The sequence below is a fragment of the Pelophylax lessonae genome (assembly GCF_965119305.1).
Source record: "Pelophylax lessonae genome assembly, chromosome: 8".
Taxonomy (NCBI): Eukaryota; Metazoa; Chordata; class Amphibia; order Anura; family Ranidae; genus Pelophylax; species Pelophylax lessonae.
This window is the reverse complement of record NC_138775.1, coordinates 64,583,550-64,601,615: the sequence shown is the minus strand read 5'-3', so window position 1 is coordinate 64,601,615 and position 18,066 is coordinate 64,583,550. Positions and strand designations below refer to the sequence as shown.

Here is an 18,066-nt window from a genome sequence, read left to right as displayed (position 1 = left end):
ACAGCAATTTGAACAGACTGAAGCTGTGGCCATGTCATATTGTAGGTGGGCGGTTGGGGGGTAATCTGTAAAAACACGGATGAACCCTCTGCTTTTACTGCCCCCCCCCCCCCCCCACCCCAGCTGTCTTTGTGAGCTTAACCTAAGGGCATAGAGCCTCATTAACCGCAGGAGTCTTTTTTTAACAAGTCTGTGTTCATTCCCTAGAACTTTGCCAGGGCAGTGTTGTGTACCAACTTCAGATAAATAGATGCTTAGTGTAGGTCTGGTTTAAATAGGATTTGTCAAAAATGACAGTTACAAAAAATTACAGCTGGAATCTGATTAGCAGCTATGGGTATTATCAACACTTTTTTTCATTTGTAAGTATAAGTGAGCACCAGAACATAAATATCCTCCATTTCTCAGGCCTAAAAATATGTTTTACTAATTCTGATTTTGCACAATTTTCCATTGTTCAGTTGAGAACAATGAACAGGATGGATAAGCAAGGGTGAAACAAATCATGGAAAAATAGACAAATGACAGAAGGGGAGAGGTTAAGCTGTGCCACATACATTCATCGTTATACTGTGGAATGTTGCCTATTTATCAGATGTAGTTAACATGTGTTAAAATATACCTGTCATTCCTCCGCTCTATGGAGGCATTCAGTCAGCCTAGAAGAATTTCAGAGAATAATGCCTATCAATTCACTATGATCTGATGATTTCTCTTTTACAAAAAGCTCTCACTCTGAGGTTACTAGATTCTAATACTTAGGATAAGCCCAGTCATCAAAATCCCAAATTACCTTTTCCACTGTGCACTAATGCTTTCAGGGAGCAAATTCTTTTTTCTAACGTAACTGTAACATAGTGGTAATGAGCAATAAAACATGAATGTTACCATGTGTAACCGCAACGTAGGTTGATGCACCATGTACACATGCGCTGTGGTGCCATTCACTTACAATCATTTAGAATGCTCCCCTATGCACATAACCAGTAAATACTTTACATTGGTGGGCATCACAGTGACTCAGTGCAAATCCCATCCAAGATGTGGTCTGCATTTTCTCCCTGTGCTTCTCTGGGGTTCCTCTGGGTACACCAGTTCTCTCCCACCCTCCAAAAGCATGCTGATATGTTCATTGACTCCTGCCTAAATGGCTCCAGCATGTGCCTGTATGCAAGATAGGGACTTTAGATTCCTAAGGTGGGCGGCTTCCATCTAATGTGGCATGACTGCAGATAAGCTCTATGATTATAATTTCTGTGAGTTTGCATTTGGTTTTTTATTCATAATAAACCCATTGTTGCTGCACTTAGCTGACACCACCTTGTGTTTCTTTGTCGTTCCAGTCTCAGGTGGAGCTGCATATTGAAGTACAACACCCTTTCTATGGGATTTTTATGAACTCCTTATGAACATTTTATGAACTACCTATGCTACACAAAGTTATTTCCCCTTTTATCTAGGGGGGTAAAAGCTAACTCATATGGATGGTGGATAAGCATTTGTTTGCGCCACTATTTAAATTGTTGTTTTTCCAAATTTCATAAATCAGCTCCAGCATTCATCATTCTCGTCTCTGATAGGCTGGTCGTAACTGTACACAACAAAACATTTGACTCCAAACTATATAAACTTAATGCTTTCCTAGTTTGATTTTTATTTTGTTTATTGATAACAATAGGATGATGTGCCCCTGGCTGACGTTAGTATTTATAAAACTTTGCAATACCTACCAGAAGATTTGTTGGAAAGAAAAAGACTGAATATACAAGAAAGTATTCACTCTCACGCACAACAAAGACAGCATAATCTTTAAAAATAAAACATGCATGCACATTGTACTTTGCAGGATCCTTCAACACAATAGAATGTTTAAAATGTGACTCAAATGTATTATTTTCTTCTAACACAGAAACTCACCCCAGGTATAATTGAATAGCACTGCTGGTCTTTTCTTGCATGTTAGGGCTACAAATTTTCAGTTGGCCTACACCCAGTGTCAGTGTTATATTATTCTAGAGCTCTTGAAATCCATGGTTCCCAATGTACCTGTCTTTTTTACAATCTCTACAAACAGTCTTTGTATGATTGCATTCTTTTTAAGCTCCACTGCAAAAAAATAAAATAAAAAATCACCTGATTCGCCACTTGGCTTGTTCAGGCCTACCAATATGAGATCAACCAGTCCTTGTTCCTGCAAAAAATTTATTGACCAGACTGATTAAACTGTACTCAACTGAGGAAGAAAAGGTTGTGCAGGTACAAATTTTAAGTCTTAACAACATCTTTGGTGCAGTTACTTATATTCAAGTCCTCTCCTCCCACAGCCTTTCTCAAAGTATTAGGCAGGGCATACATGGTCCAAATCTTGGCTCAGCAGGAACCAGCCGAGGTTCGAACTGTGTATGGGCAGGCTGATTGTACCAAGTTGATCGATCGATCAACTTGGGTACAACCAGCATGCCGCGTTTTACCTGTGATTATTGCTAGCGGCTGCTATAGCCACTACGTCCAGACGAAGCTACGCAAGAGAAGCGAAACGCGTCAACGTCATAGCCCGGCGGCACATCCTCTCATCACTCCAGCTAAGCATCGGACGCCCGGAACCACGAGGAAAGCGGTGATCGAAGGCAGCACGAGAACAGACGGCGGTGACGGACAGCGGAGGCGGATGCACTGCTCTACAGATCGTCGGAAAGGTACACAAGCACTCACCACATAGGGGTGAAGAAACGGCTTCTTAGCCGTCGGAGCACAACTTCCCTCTGTTTACCGTACTGAACCGACACACCACAAGCGCGGTCAGTGGCAAACAGAAAGACAGCGCTGCATAGTCCCCAGCACCACACGGCATCTGCCATACTACACAGTACCGCAAGCAGTATCCTACCAGACAGGGGTGAAGAAACGGCACCCGGCCGTCAATGAGCTAGATTTTACTAGCAAACCATTGCATGGTCCCCGAACAGGTAGATGTTTTCTGCTCCACCAATGATTGCGGTAGAATGTGCTTGTACCCCCATATCTCTATGACAATTATGATATATCTGTAAAGCAACATCCGACCAACCAGGGGTGAAGTAACGGTACTATAACCATCAGCGATCAAGGAATAAATACATGATCACTGCCAAAATCCCCGCTAAGTCACATTTTTATATGGAAAGTCACATTATTATATGACGACATTATAAATCATCTTTCTGTCCCACCTAAGGAAATCTCGGATGGAATACCCCCCAGCCCTTCCTCCAATACACCTATAACACCACCCTCAGTGTTTTCCTCGGAGCAACCAGATAACACTAATTGCCCATACACAATCACCAATTCAAATTGGCGACCGATTGCCTATTAAGGAGTCCCTTCAAGAACATTTACGCTGAATTAAGCACATGACTGTATACTTATACCACTTGAAGTAATCCACTATATGCCGGCCGGTTTTCTGTCACTTTATGTTTAATGTCATGTTTGTCTTGTTTCTTGTTACTGCACTGATTGTATTTACCAACAATTTTATCTTGCATGGCTGTTATTAAACCCCAAGATTTTTATCAATAAAATGTCTATGTTCACCATACCAAGAGCCTTATATATCATTGCTGGCTAATTAACCCTCCTTTTTTTCTGTGGCCTATACAGAAACACTTTATATATATGCTATAGCCACTAGCAATGATCACTGTCTTCTCCCAGCAGGGGGGTGGAGAAGGGCGGAGGAAGACAATGGTCCAGACAAGACAATGGCCCGGCAGGAGGAATTCCCGTATCAACACTGTCTGTGTTGATGGGGGAATTAAGCACATTTCTTTCCTGCAACCCGTGGTTGCATAAAATAAATCTGCCCTGTGTAGAACCAGCCTTATACTCACAAGTCCTTTCTTGAAAAACTTTTGACAAGATCGTCAAGCAAGATTTTCTTTTTGCTAAAATACAAAGAATGCTGTACTTATCTGCTCTGTTTAAAAATATTGAACAGAGCAGCCCCTTACCTTCTTTTCTGGAGTCCCTCACCGATGCTCCTTCTTCCCTGGGTGCTCCCTTAGCAAGCCATGTGCTATGAGGGCTCCTGAGCTGGGCTATGTACATCAATAAACAGTTTCTCCTGTAAGACCAGGAAGAGAGAGCAGCAGCGCTGCCGCCGAGATAGTGCTTGATCTTGAGAAGAATCAAGTAAGTGTTTAGCAATGCAGGGGGAAACAGGTATCGGAAGGATTTTTACCTTTATGCAGAGAATGCATTACAGTAAAAAAAAAATAATAATCTTTTGACTTTAGAACGACTTTAAATCCTATGAAGAGTTAGTGCAGAATATGATCTTGCAGAGTGTATGCACAAGCCTCAACCATGAAGTGGCTTTACAAATGGCTGGGTGATCTAGTCAGCGACATCTTGCTGGACTAGGCACATGGCATATAAAACTGGCAGGGGGCTGTGGTTCTGGGGGCTACCAGAAATGTGTAACTGCACCAACGGTAAACTAACCAGTGGGCATTTCTTACAATTTAAATACCTATTCTAAAATCTTTATAATAGTGTAGCAAAACATCTAGCGAATTACTTGATTTTTTTGTATTTTTGTTTGTATTTTCTTACTTTCAGAGCAGAAGTTTTAGGCTAAATGTCAGGCCTCCACATAGGATAACTTATCTCTTGCATAAACTCAAAATGAGAAAAGACAAACAATTGTCTTATATCAAATGTACTTTGTTAATTGATGGTTTTATCCTCTTTCATCATCCCAGACAGTGGGCCAAATGAAGACATGCTCCATTGGGGCCTTAAAAAACGGTACCAGACCAACCTTTCTACTCATTTCTGACTGGTAAGCTTGCCATATACCCTAAACATAGGTTGGCTTGCTTGCATTACCTGCCTGGAACTCTCTTGTATAGCCTGTATAGTATAGGGGCATTTATGCTTGTATAGTTATCTTGGTATTGGCCTTATTCTCAGCTAACAATAGCTACAACAACTAATATTAGGAAGAAACATGAAATATACTACAAACTGCATAAAAAAAGTAATCTAGGATATTTTCAATCGCAAAAAATGGACAAGTGGCCATGATATTTGCCAGGGTTAGCACAACTCGGGCTGTATAAACTGGACCATGATAGTTATATATCAAACTGGCTAGACTGCTCACAGCAGGCTCTTGGAGACAGGGACATAATGCCGTTTGAACCTTCAAGTGTTGCTTTGCAAAAGTATGGGAACAATATTTTGTACAGCTCCACAGCAATTTCTGGCTCAGAACTCAACCCTTAGGGCCGAGCAATCTGAAGAAAACAGATACTGGATGGAGAAGCTTGCTGTGCCGTGAAGCAAAACAAAATTAAATTTGGTTTCCCTTGTGGAACCACATCTGATCTCCAATACACTCGTTCCCATTGTTCAAAGCCATGTATCACTCCATGTTTGCGTTTCTGCTGGAAAACATCAGTATGTTCTCTTAAATCAGTCGTATCGGAAATTCCCACAATTCAAAGCTTAAGCAAAGGCAAAACACATATACACGGCTCATCAGTTACAGGTTGTGTTTGATTAAAGAGGAACTGGAGTTAATAAATCCAAGTACAGATGAGAACAATCACTTTAGTCAAAGCGGAGCCGTAGTGATGAGAAAAATGTTGCAAAATGCAACACAGAGAGATTTACACATTGCCGGGCACAGAAACCATGGTCTAAGCATTGCATTTTGGGCAAATGTAACTGGCAGAGCTGTCTGGGTTTTCATTGTCAAAACCACATGTTAGTCAGACAATGATTAAAGCTGAGCAACTGCTTACTTTAATTATCGAAAAGGCATGTCAGCATTGGGGAAAAATAATTACGGAGAGAAGTCAGAGAGTGCAAGGCATGACATTAACCTGCAGACGGCCTGGGGAGACAACCCATAGCGTTTGCTGACGGGCAAAAACCTGTTTTGACATTAACATAAAGTGCCAGTAGCCAAACAGCTGTGTCAGAGGGGTCAAGTTCAGAACATGGTAAGCTGTATTTAATTCATAGGTACAAAATACCATCTCTTTATGATGAGTAGATGGATTAACCTGACAGACAGAAAACTGGTCAACTGGGAAAGTTCTGTTTAAAGGAAAGCTCTATCTTTAATCCACTTTTCCATGATTTTCCTATTATAAGATCCAAATTATCTTATGTTGTATTACAGGCTATGCTGGTTTCTTGCTAGAAATATTATATTCTATATTACAACCAATAATGCACTGTCTTAGTACAACAGGTTTACACACATTTAAACTGTGGGGAAGCAAACTTCAAGTCCTACAGACCACACAGGGGAACTTTTTTGTTTCTAAAAATAAAAAACTGGAGACAGAATCCAGCATGAATATAAGTATTTTGTTCAATAAGATGGCAAAGTTGAGGGGAAAAACAAGCTTTGAAATTTAAATTAGCTAAATAATTATATTGTTGAGAATTACAGCATATTGTGGTTTTGATATGTTTATCGCTAAACCTTTTCTCAAGTTTCAAATTACACTTTCATTTACTCCCGGCCTAAAGCCAGAGTCCATGTTGAAAAATGTAAGCAGTTGCCAAGTCTACCCTTCCAGAAGATTATGATAAAATGAAGTACCTTTTTAGGATTCTCACATAGGAAAAAAGATACCTGTCTTAATTAAGGGAGGACATACATGGGATCACAGATGCTCCATAGCAGGGGTGTCCCACCTTTTCACCTTCCTGAGCCACATTGCAAGAAAAGGAATTGTCTTGGGCCTCACAGAAACTACACTAACAAGGATAGCTGGTGAGCAGAAAAAGTCAGGAAGATCACTGGAATAGATAATGTACCAGTTGTGAGTAATAAAACATCATTTTTTTTTTTTTATTATATAAGTAAAAGAGGGCAACATAAAACTAGTTTGACAGTTGACACTGTTTTTTTGATAAACGAACACATCAATATCTGGTTCAATGACTGTAGTAGCATTTCTCATTTAATTCTCAAGGTGCTCATAAGATATTTTGATTCGAATTTTGCCCTTCGTATGCTTCATCCTTGAAAATAGTTGTTCACAAATATAGGTGCTGCAGAAAACTAACGATGACATGAATAAAGTGTAATTGTGAAGAGTGGGAGATTTTTTATTGGGAAAATAAAACACTGTCAATTTTTCTTTGACTGCAAGTGTAAATGCATTTTTACAAAAATGTCCCCAAAAAAATAAAAAATCACAATTTTTAAGTAAGTTTATGATTTTGTGTTGGCCCACATTCAAAGCTGTCTTGGGCTGAAAGTTGGACACCCCCGCTCTAAAGACCTAAAGGATGGACAGATACAGCCTATGACTGCCGCTGCCTGCCACTGAAGCAGTTCAGAATCCCATACCACCACATTTTTAACCAATTTTAAAAAGGCGAGCAGGTTTCAAACCTGTGTCAGGTTGTTATTGATGTCTTTATCTATGGATAAACACTGCTCTTTTTAGGAATTTAGGGGAAACCTACCGAACAGAGACAAAGACAGGGTTAGGCAGGCTACAACCCTTCTCCCCCATATCAAAAAAGTGAAGAAAAAAAAGGTTTGGCAGGAATCAGACTTTTAACTCATGAATAGTGTTTGGTGGCTTATAACAGGTATTGAGATGTCTGATGTTTCTTATAAACTAGCCAAGAATATGAAATAATTCTGGAAGCTGTAAGAGTCTTTCTCTACCTGTAGGATAGAAGTTACAAGCTTGACAGCTTCTTTTTTCCAATTCACCCTGAGAGCAGAGCCAGTTAGAATTCCTTGAATACATATTCCACTGTAGATCTAGCGCTAAAAACAATTTCTGTGGATCTTTAGTTATGCCAGATGTTTGAAGGATCCTACAAAGTATAAGGTACATTAAACTTAAAGACTGCCTCTCATGCATGCTGCAGTGCCGCATGAAGCGGAATGACCATTCTCAGCAAAGAAAAGTAAACTTTACGCAGACAGAATCAATACATATATGTACAGCCACAGTGATGCTATATGTCAAAGCTTGGTGGGGTGATGGGTTTCTCATGCTTTGTCATGTGCTCCAATGAAAACCACTTACAGGGCTGTACATCTGATTGAACAACTGCTCAGCTTGCTACATTGGCAAGTCAGGAAGGAATGACACAGACACACATTGAAAAGGAAAAAAGAGAAGGAAAGGTTCAGGAAAAAAAGAATTAACTCGACAAATCCAGTGTGTTTGCACAAAAGAGCTTGTCATTAATATGCAGCAATATTAAGTTCCTAAACATTCTTCGGTGAAAGTGAGAGTCACGCGGGGACTCGCGCCTGTTTACCTTGGCTCCTAAAAGAGAATTGTTAGAATCTGAAAAGTACGGTATACAGTTCCTTTCCCTTTCTCAGGTTAAATAACCCATGAAATAAAGTAGGCTGTCCACTTTGATGATACATTAAGTGCTGGACTCGAGCAATGAATCACCAGAAGTGCTTTTAGCGAAGGCACCCATTAATCACACAACTTTCAAAGATAGTAATAATAAAAGATTAATTAAGCACTATTGTTAAATAAACTCCATTATTTTTCTAGCATGCAAATTGGGGGGGAAGGGGGGTTCACCAATGGAACAGGTTAGCTACAGAGGGAAGCCTGAAGAGGAAATGGAGTGCAACATATGTGATTGCTGTCAACTAAAAGGTTTAACTCCTTTAAGATGAAAAGTTGATGACTGTGAGAGACCAGATGAGGCAAATTAACCACAGTTAATATTAAGTAAAACTGGACAGCTTAAAAAATTACTTTGGAGTCAGACCATTTCCAAAATGCAAATATGCAAAGACATTTAAAGAACTGTATCCAGGCTATGGACATTAAAATAATTACAAATTCTTAACGTGACCTTGTTGCCATCCCAAAATGTGTCTTACATGTAAAAAGTGTACATACTCACCTTTTCTTGCTGCCTGCACTGCCAACACTCACGGCTAGTAGAGCTCAAGCTCTCTGCTGGTTAAAAACTTCCAGCTCTGACTCAGTGGGGAGTGTGTCTCTATGGACACACATATGCGGCCGCTCAGCAGTAAAGCCCACTTGCACAGCAGCCACATACATGCGTACGGTCAGAGGGAAAAGTTTAAATTCAGGCAAATCTATAATGTAATGCACATACTGTATATACTATAAACGGAGGCCCTGCTTTTTCCTAGGTTTATTTTAATGGAGTACACAAAGACCCATAAATATTAATCAGCAGTCATATCTTGTGTAAACTGATAAGCATCTTTTTTGACTGAGCAATATTCTAATGGTACCTGCACTTAGTGTTCTTATCCCTGTCTACTAAAAAGCCCAGCAGCCGCTCTATCTGCATCCCAAGATTGCACTTTAGCAACTAAGACAAAATCAAAAAAGAATAGCACTATTGAAAAGTGCTAAATAACATTAAGGTGCTAAATGACAAATGTGTAAACTTTAAATATACAGTATTTCACAAAAGTGAGTACACCCCTCACATTTTTGTAAATATTTTACGGTATATCTTTTCCTGTGACCAAACTGAAGAAATGACACTTTGCTACAATGTAAAGTAGTGTGTGTATAGTTTGTATAACAGTGTAAATTTGCTGTCCTTTCAAAATAACTCAACACACAGCCAATAATGTCCAAACTGCTGGCAACAAAAGTGAAAAATTCCAAATTGTGCCCAATTACCCATTTTCCCTCCCTGGTGTCATGTGACTCGTTAGTGTTACAAGGTCTCAGGTGTGAATGGGGAGCAGGTGTATTAAATTTGGTGTTATCGCTCTCACTCTCTCATACTGGTCACTGGAAGTTCAACATGGCACCTCATAGCAAGAAACTCTCTCAGGATCTGAAAAAAAGAATTGTTGCTCTACATAAAGATGGCCTAGGCTATAAGAAGAATGCCAAGACCCTGAAACTGAGCTGCAGCACGGTGGACTAGACCAGTGTTTCTCAACTCCGGTCCTCAAGGCACACTAACAGGCCAGGTTTGCAAGAAAACTGAAATACATCACAGGTGATATCATTTGCTGCTCAGTGATTGCAGTATTCTAGTCTGCACCTCCCCAAGGTAATACTTAAAATCTGGTCTGTTAGTGTGCCCTGAGGACCGGAGTTGAGAAACACTGGACTAGACCATACAGCGGTTTACCAGGACAGGTTTCACTCTGAACAGGCTTCGCCATGATCGATCAAAGAAGTTGAGTGCATGTGCTCAGCGTCATATCCAAAGGTTGTCTTTAGGAAATAGACGTATGAGTGCTTTCAGCATTGCTGTAGAGGTTGAAGGAGTGGGGTGGTCAGCCTGTCAGTGCTTAGACCATACGCCACACACTGCATCAAATTGTTTTGCATGGCTGTCGTCCCAGAAGGAAGCCTCTTTTTTGCACAAGAAAGCCTGCAAACAGCTTGCTGAAGACAAGCAGACTAAGGACATGGATTACTGGAACCATGTCGTGTGGTCTGATGAGACCAAGATAAACCTATTTGGTACAGATGGTGTCAAGCATGTGTGAGAGATCCATGAATGCCTACATGCACTGTAACATAATAAAGCAGAGCATGATCCCCTCTCTTTGGAGACTGGGCCGCAGGGCAGTATTCCAACATGATAAAGACTATAAACACACCTCCAAGACGACCACTGCCTTGCTAAAGAAGCTGAGGGTAAAGGTGATGAACTGGCCAAGCATGTCTGTAAACCTAAACCCTATTGAGCATCTGTGGGGCTTCCTCAAACATAAGGTGAAGGAGCACCAGGTCTCTAACATCCACCAGCTCCGTGATGTCGTCATGGAGGAGTGGAAGAGGACTCTAGTGACAACCTGTGAAGCTCTGGTGAACTCCATGCCCAAGAGGGTTAAGGCAGTGCTGGAAAATATTGGTGGCCACACAAAATATTGACACTTTGGGTCCAATTTGGACATTTTCACTTAGGGGTGTACTCACTTTTGTTGCCAGCGGTTTAGACATTAATAACTGTGTGTTGAGTTATTTTGAGGAGACAGCAAATTTACACTGTTATACAAGCTGCACACTCACTACTTTACATTGTAGCAAAGTTTCATTTCTTCAGTGTTGTCAAACGAAAAGATATAATAAAATATTTACAAAAATGTGAGGGTTGCACTCACTTTTGTGAGATACTGTATGTGGTGCACTTATCCTGACTGTTTCTTGATGACATCCTATGACAAAACACGTAGAGGTGGTTCTTCCAGTAAATTATGTCACATCTGCTGACATAATTTCTGCCACTTGGAATGCATGCCGGAATTCAGAGGAGCAGTGGTGTTTCCTATCTAATGTTGGGCTGGTCATACCATTGTGCGGGAAGAGGCACAATCCATTTGGGTGGATAATTGTTAATTGTCTGCTTTTTTAAATAAATATGCTGTGCAATGATTGTCTTTTTCTGGTTTTCTCTCCCTCTGCCTAAGCTACTATAAGGCCAATGTGGATATAGTCTGAGACCTCCCTGAAGTGGTGGAACAAGCTGGAAAGAGGGATCTTGGCACAGTATAATGTGCATATTGACCCACTTATAGCACACATGGGGTAATTTGTAGCCAGTGAGTGAGCACTGTTTAAGGGGGCACTCTGGACAGCAAGACACTTGAGAAGGGTGGAATAGTGTGACATATTGCTAATGTGGAGCACCTTTAAGTGATTTTGGAGCACTGTTGTTGGATCACGATATAGTTTTTGGTGTGATTCATTGCATGGAGAATTTAAGCATTTTTGTTGGATTAGGATATAATCATTTGGAATATTTATGAGACTATTATTTATGCACATTGCACTTTAGGATAATCTTTAGATATTTTTGCACATGATAAGTGAACCACATTAATGTAAAGTTTATATATTTTTCATTTGACACTTTAATGTTATTTAGCACTTTCAGGTAGCGCTGCTCTTTTTAATTTTTTTACCTTTTTTTGACTGGAGTATATTGCACGGCATTGCAGGTTTCATACTACACTGTTTAACTCCACTATAGTTTCATTACACAGTTCAGCAAATCTGTCTGAATAAACTGCTTATATCACTTTGGCCGCATTCCCCTTTTTGGCACAGCCATAGTATTACAAATTCCCTGCTATACAGGCAGGGCACATTGCAATTACAATTGCATTTGGCTGCCAAAGAATGAGCATGTACTATATACAGCTTGACTATTACAGAGTCTGCACAAGTGTACTACACTCTCTTCTATGCACTTTTATAGCTCGTTAGGTTTCACACAAATACTTATTATTTACATTTAAATTTTACTTAAAGTGGACCTACAGACACGTGAGACATTGTAAACTGCAGGTAGCCATGTAATGTATTGTAGGGTCAAACACCCTGCCTGCAGCTCTCCCTGGTAGACAAAAGAGTAGATAGCTTTAATTATATAGACTTCTGTTCCTGAAGATATGGTTGGCCCTACACCTCCTCACCTTGCTATTGGTCTATTATTGTGATGCCCAGTCTTAATGAGCAACAATGGGCTACAGGGGGACAAAGCGTATCTTTGCAAGTGCAAAATTGCATATTAAAACCTTCTTAAAGTTTGGGGCACCTTGAGAGCTCTGTGGCCTATAAAGAGTATGTTACACTTCATTAAGGCCTTTTTTGGTGCCTATGTTACATGGCTACATGCAGTTTTGGATACTTAAAAGTGTGACTTTTGTGGAGAAAGAATCAACTTCTTCCAGGTGAACCTCTATTTTACCTGGTGTTTTTCTTTTGCTTTCTGACATTCCCTGCTGGGAAAGTTAGCCTTTATTTCAGCCACCTTTCAGAAATCTAAGTGCTGAAACAAGAAAAGCTGTAGGCAGAGCTGTCGAATACAGGGGGTGGCCAATATTTGCATGTCAAAGTGCACATATGCCTGGAGTTCTCTGCTGAAAGTCTGCTTGGACGTTGATTAACCTGAAGGTGTTTTCGCTATGCAATAAGTGCTGGTTTTAGGTTTTCATTTTCAATATAGGTTTACAATGATTGGCAGTCCATCACGACTGTGTGTGTTCCTCCTGCCACCGTTAATGCAATGAGGATCATTGGAGGAAGTGCTTTTTAAAGAGAAAAAAATTGTGTTCTTTTAAAATCACACTGGGTTTGCTCTAGACATGGTCATTAACAGTATGTGCATAGAGCTTAGCAGAGTTGTTCCTTAATAAACTAAAATCATATGTTTAATTTTAAATAACTCCCTGATTTTAAATAGCTCAGAAAAACTCAGATTTTTCTGACTTAAAAGAATTCTTAATTCTGTAAAAGATGTTCTAGCTTTTTGACTGCTATGTAGGTAGACTCATTTATTAGTTGGGTGTGTACTTTATGTACTGTAAGGGTAGGAAGCAGTTCTCTGACTGTTTGTGGTACATCTATTAAAGAAATGGAGACTAAGTAAATAACATTACAGCTAAAGACAGCAATTTTCAATATAGGATTACAATGACTGACAGTCAATGCTAATGGCAGCCCTGGAGTGGCAAGACAAAGTAGCCCTATTGTATTAACCACACCATCCCACATCTGTGCATGTTATCTATCTTTGCTAAATCCATAAAAACATCATTTTCACTGGTATTACAATGCTGACTTAATGAAGCATTGGGAACAAAAGTTGGAAAAGCATCAAAGTCATTAAGCAAATTCTGCCAGTTGGCACCTGCATAATAGCAATTCAAAGTGAACCTGTGTCTTGGCTATGATCATTTAATATTTTCATATTTCATTTAAATTAATATTAAGACAAACCCACACTGACCTCTGTAGCTGCTGACACTCTGTAGTAATTTATCCTCAAACTTTATATTAAAGGCACTGGTACCAATTGCAGTGAGACTCTTAACAGCTTTATCTCACTCTGTTCCCTCTTCCAGCAATGACTTGGCAGCCTTTCAGCCTTCTAATCTAAACACAGTACACCTTCTCTTTGTTTACATTGGAAAACTGGAAGGATGTCAAGCCACTGTAATCCCCACTGAACGCTCAGAGAAACATGTATTTCAGTGGAGACTGCATACAATCTATGGCCTATAAATGGCCTACTCTTGTGTTCTTAAATTGTTACTAAACCCTCAACAGTAAAATCAGTCTGTATATGCAGTAAAGCATGATTGTTATACTAACTGTGGAACCTAAGGGGTTAATCATGTGCATTGTGTTAAAAAGCTGTTTGATCCTGTCTTCTCTGATCTTCCTCTTCTTCCACTGTACCTAATTCATCTCCTGATAAGACAGAGCCTTGGGGGCACTCTGCACTTGCTCAATTGGGTGTGTGTTTCTAGAGAGTTTTTTGTTTTCAAGGGAGAGTGCATGTGATTGGCACAGGGCCAATCAGCACTGTCCAGACAGAGGGTCAGGGGTCATACAGTCTCATAGGACAGTCAGAGCAGAATGATAACTCTTCCTACAAGCTTTAACCAGACAACGATAGAAGTCACAAGACTGCTATATATACTGCTGATGAGAAAAGGCATTTAGCAGTTTATATTGGCTAAAATAATTGCATGTCTATGTTCTCTGTACTGTGGGAGACCAGTTTTGTGAATGCAGGGTCCTGGGTTTAGTAACACTTTAATAATAAAGAAACAGTATTCCCAAGCTGAAGCTCTGTGCATAGGTCTGATTGCATAGCTCTAAATGCCAATAATAGGGGGTGTGTCTGACTGCTGCATATAGATTGCTGGTCCCTTGCAGAGAGCAGTAGTCCGTCTCTGAAGTCTGCAGCTTGGAAGAGAGAAGTTTTTATAGTTTCTGGATTTCTATTATAAAGAACAAAAAAGGAATTTTTAAGTCATAGACTTTATGTAGCCACTGCTGAAATAAATATGTTTTGCTGATTGTTCAGCTGGAATTTATGTCACTTCCAGCGTTTACCAAAATATGAACTGGCTTGTTTAATGAAGAGTGCTAGTGCAGAAGCCTGGTCACCCAGCCAGATCTTATAACAGACTAACACATTAACGATTGCTGGCTATTCTCTGTGCTGCTAGTTTTTGGAGATTAAAAATAATTGCAGAAAAAAACGAAACTTTAACAGCTTGCATTGTAAGCACTGTGGGAGCTTTTGGGTAATGGTGATCCTTAGATGTCTCCATTGACAAAGCAGAAATCTCTGTAACATTATGTATGATATGGTACCTGTTCTGTGCTTGCATTGCGGAAAGCAGCTGTCCTCTCTGCTCTACAGCTTTGTTTGTACTAAAAAAACATTGCCGCAATCAACATTTCTTGATTAGTTTAAGTTAATATTATCCAAGAGCTCAATTTGGCAAGTCGATGACACAATTTCATTCTGAAAAACCACAACGGCTTTGATTTGTAATTACAATATGTTTGGGTTCACATCAGTGTCAGCGCAGTTGTTGGCCCCAAAACCTGCGGTTTATATATATTGCTTTCGTGATAGAGCATTGTTTTTCCTTTTTCAAACTTCCATCAGCAGCAACGACTAGACCTTGTTTTCTCCCCCAAGTTCAAAGAATTCTTTGATGCTGCTCCATACAGAACTAGGGAAACACTGGCACCTAATTGAATTATCAAACTGTTTCCAAACTGCAGCGTTGTGCGTTATGATATGCGTTCGTCAGTTGAGGCATATTCTGCTTACCTTCTTTAACTGCGCTTCCAACTTACTGCACTCTTCTTTCTTCTGTTCAATCGCCATTTCCAGGGACTTCAGTTTGGAGTCTCGCTTGAGTCCAGAGGAAGCAAGAGTAGTTGCATGTTCTTTCATGTCAATTAAACTGGCCTAGGAAGATGAAAAGGTCAATCCTTATACATACTCACCATCATGAAGTCGGAATGTGTCTTTCTTTTATCATTAAAATAAAAATTCTTATATCATATGGTGAATATTTATGTATTTAAGAGCAGGTGCCTGCACAAACATCTCACTGTCTTCCCAAGCTTTTAAGAACCCTGAAACGGATGACTCTCTGATATGCAAAAGTGGACTTTTGAAAGTTGAAGGTTGGTTCTTCCCTCCCGAGCCAAGCGATTGTCTACTGTAGTCCTCCTCTCCTGGCCTAGCTATTGGGTTCTGAACCTGCCCTTCATCTTTAAGGACCAATATCTAGGTGCAGGAGGTGATGAGGAGTTGAACTAGTTCTCAGCTTTGCATTCAAAAGTCAATATTTTCATATTACAGCAAATTCCCTAAACTGCTTGAAACTGGGAAAACCTATTGGCAGCTTGCTTAATTTGAAAACTGATGGAAAAACATAAAATCCATCTAGTGTATGTCCAATAAAATCTTATCATGCTTAACAATGAGTGTTCACTTTTTAAAGCTGAACCCACAGATGAAATAAACACTGTATATGAAAGCTGTTTTACCTGCCAAGGATTTATATTTGTGTCCATTCAGTTCTGAAATTTACACAGCTTCTGCAGAAGACCTGATTTTTAGTTTCTACAATGAAGTAAAGCCTAGTACACATGGGATGAATGTCGGCTGGCGTTGGCCGGTTTAATAGAAGCCGGCCGACATTCAGCACGTGTGTACCGTACGGCAGTCGGTCGTTTAGCTGGCTTCCGTTGAAGGCTCATGACCAAAAAGGGTCTGCCGACCAGCTCCCAGTCTGCGCTAACGGCCAATGGCTGAGAGCGCTGACCAGAGTGTTCTGGGGGGCACGTCCCCCTGTCAGAACACAATAGCTTAGTAGGAGAGATCGCTGTACTAATGTTGGATTGTTAGTGCAGTGGCTCCGACCTGAGCTGACACTTTTTTTTTTCCATTCAACCCAACGGTTGTAGTGTGTACTAGGCCAAAAATTACAGGCCTTGTCTCTCAGTTAGCGATTGGAGAGTGGAAAGAACATCAGCAGACTGATGAGCTTTTCTCCCTGTCACTCTGCTCTTGCCTTCTCGGAGCACATTAGCACATGAGCACTACAGCTTAATTGACTGTCTACTTGTGCTGCTTCTCCCTTTGCCAATCTGAGCTTTGCTGTACAGCAAGAGGCTGATCCAAATCACTTTCAGGTACTAAAAAATGTAAATTTAAATTTAAAAATGCATTTAGTGTTGTAGTAATTAATACCAAGCTGTATTATTTGGTGTATTTAATGTCTGCTTTAACTGCAATAAAGTCTGTGCAGAGGTCTTGACCTGACTCTGCCATTAGTCAAGGATATCTGGATCACAAACCTGATGGAACAAAAGTGACAAATTCTTTGGTAGGTAAAACATTTCACATACAGTATATGCATTTCACTTTCTTTATCTAGTTTAGCTTTAACTGAGCAGTATGCTGAAACTTTCTCATCAATAATGATAAGTACATTATCAATAAACCTCATCTAACGTCACCCACCTCTTTCTCTGTCAGCTCAGCTTGCAAACTGTTTACTTTCTCTTTCAAGTCCTTGTTTTCTTTCTTATAGTTTTCTATTTCTTCTAGTCTCTCTCGGTCATCCCTCTCCCTCTGTTCCTTTAAACGTTCAATGATTCTCTCCTGTAAAGTTTAAAGTGGATAGGCAAATAAAGTGGATGTTAGAAACTCAACGAAGTGCAGTTTCACCCTTAAATTCCATAGCAACAAATAATCCACTCAAGAAAAACAAAGGTTAATATCGGTACACAGAAAATTCCATCGTTCAATGGAGTGAATGAATTAGGTATTATACACACATATGAATTATGTGTCTGTACATGACAAAAAACGAACACATCAAATGAATGCAGCTGGAAATGAGCATATAGTTAATAAATTATATAGCGCCAACAAATTCCACAGCTTTTCATGGAGAACACTGAACCTTTTACATCAGTGCACGCACCAGTGGAGATTACAATCTGACATCACTAATGGAGTCATGCAACACACACTGGAGAGCCATTTTGGAAAGTTCTAGTTAACCTGTGTATGTTTTAGACTGAATACCCAAAAGAAGTTCATGCAAAGATAGGAGAACATGGAGATACCATGGAGATAGCACCTTGGTAGAATGAAACCCTAGGACCCCTGTACTGCACCAGTGTTAACTATTGAGTCAACAGGCTGTCCATTGCTAGAAAGCAAAGCTTTAAAACTTTAAAAGTTTAGGTGTTTTAGGAGGGAACCAACACAAGACCTGTAACC

The 18,066-nt window shown here is 40.0% G+C and overlaps 1 protein-coding gene across 6 annotated transcripts in view; it reads right to left on the bottom strand.

Moving 5' to 3' along the window:
• Positions 1–18,066, bottom strand: part of ERC2 (ELKS/RAB6-interacting/CAST family member 2) — a 1,553,364-nt gene that overhangs the window by 972,000 nt on the left and 563,298 nt on the right. For all 6 annotated transcript variants that reach the window (XM_082265097.1, XM_082265099.1, XM_082265101.1 and 3 more), the window contains 3 exons: positions 17,299–17,439; positions 15,592–15,732; positions 8,058–8,093 (listed from right to left, as the gene is read on the bottom strand). In XM_082265097.1, coding sequence (XP_082121223.1) covers positions 8,058–8,093; positions 15,592–15,732; positions 17,299–17,439 — 318 coding nt within the window. The remainder of the gene's footprint in view (positions 1–8,057; positions 8,094–15,591; positions 15,733–17,298; positions 17,440–18,066) is intronic.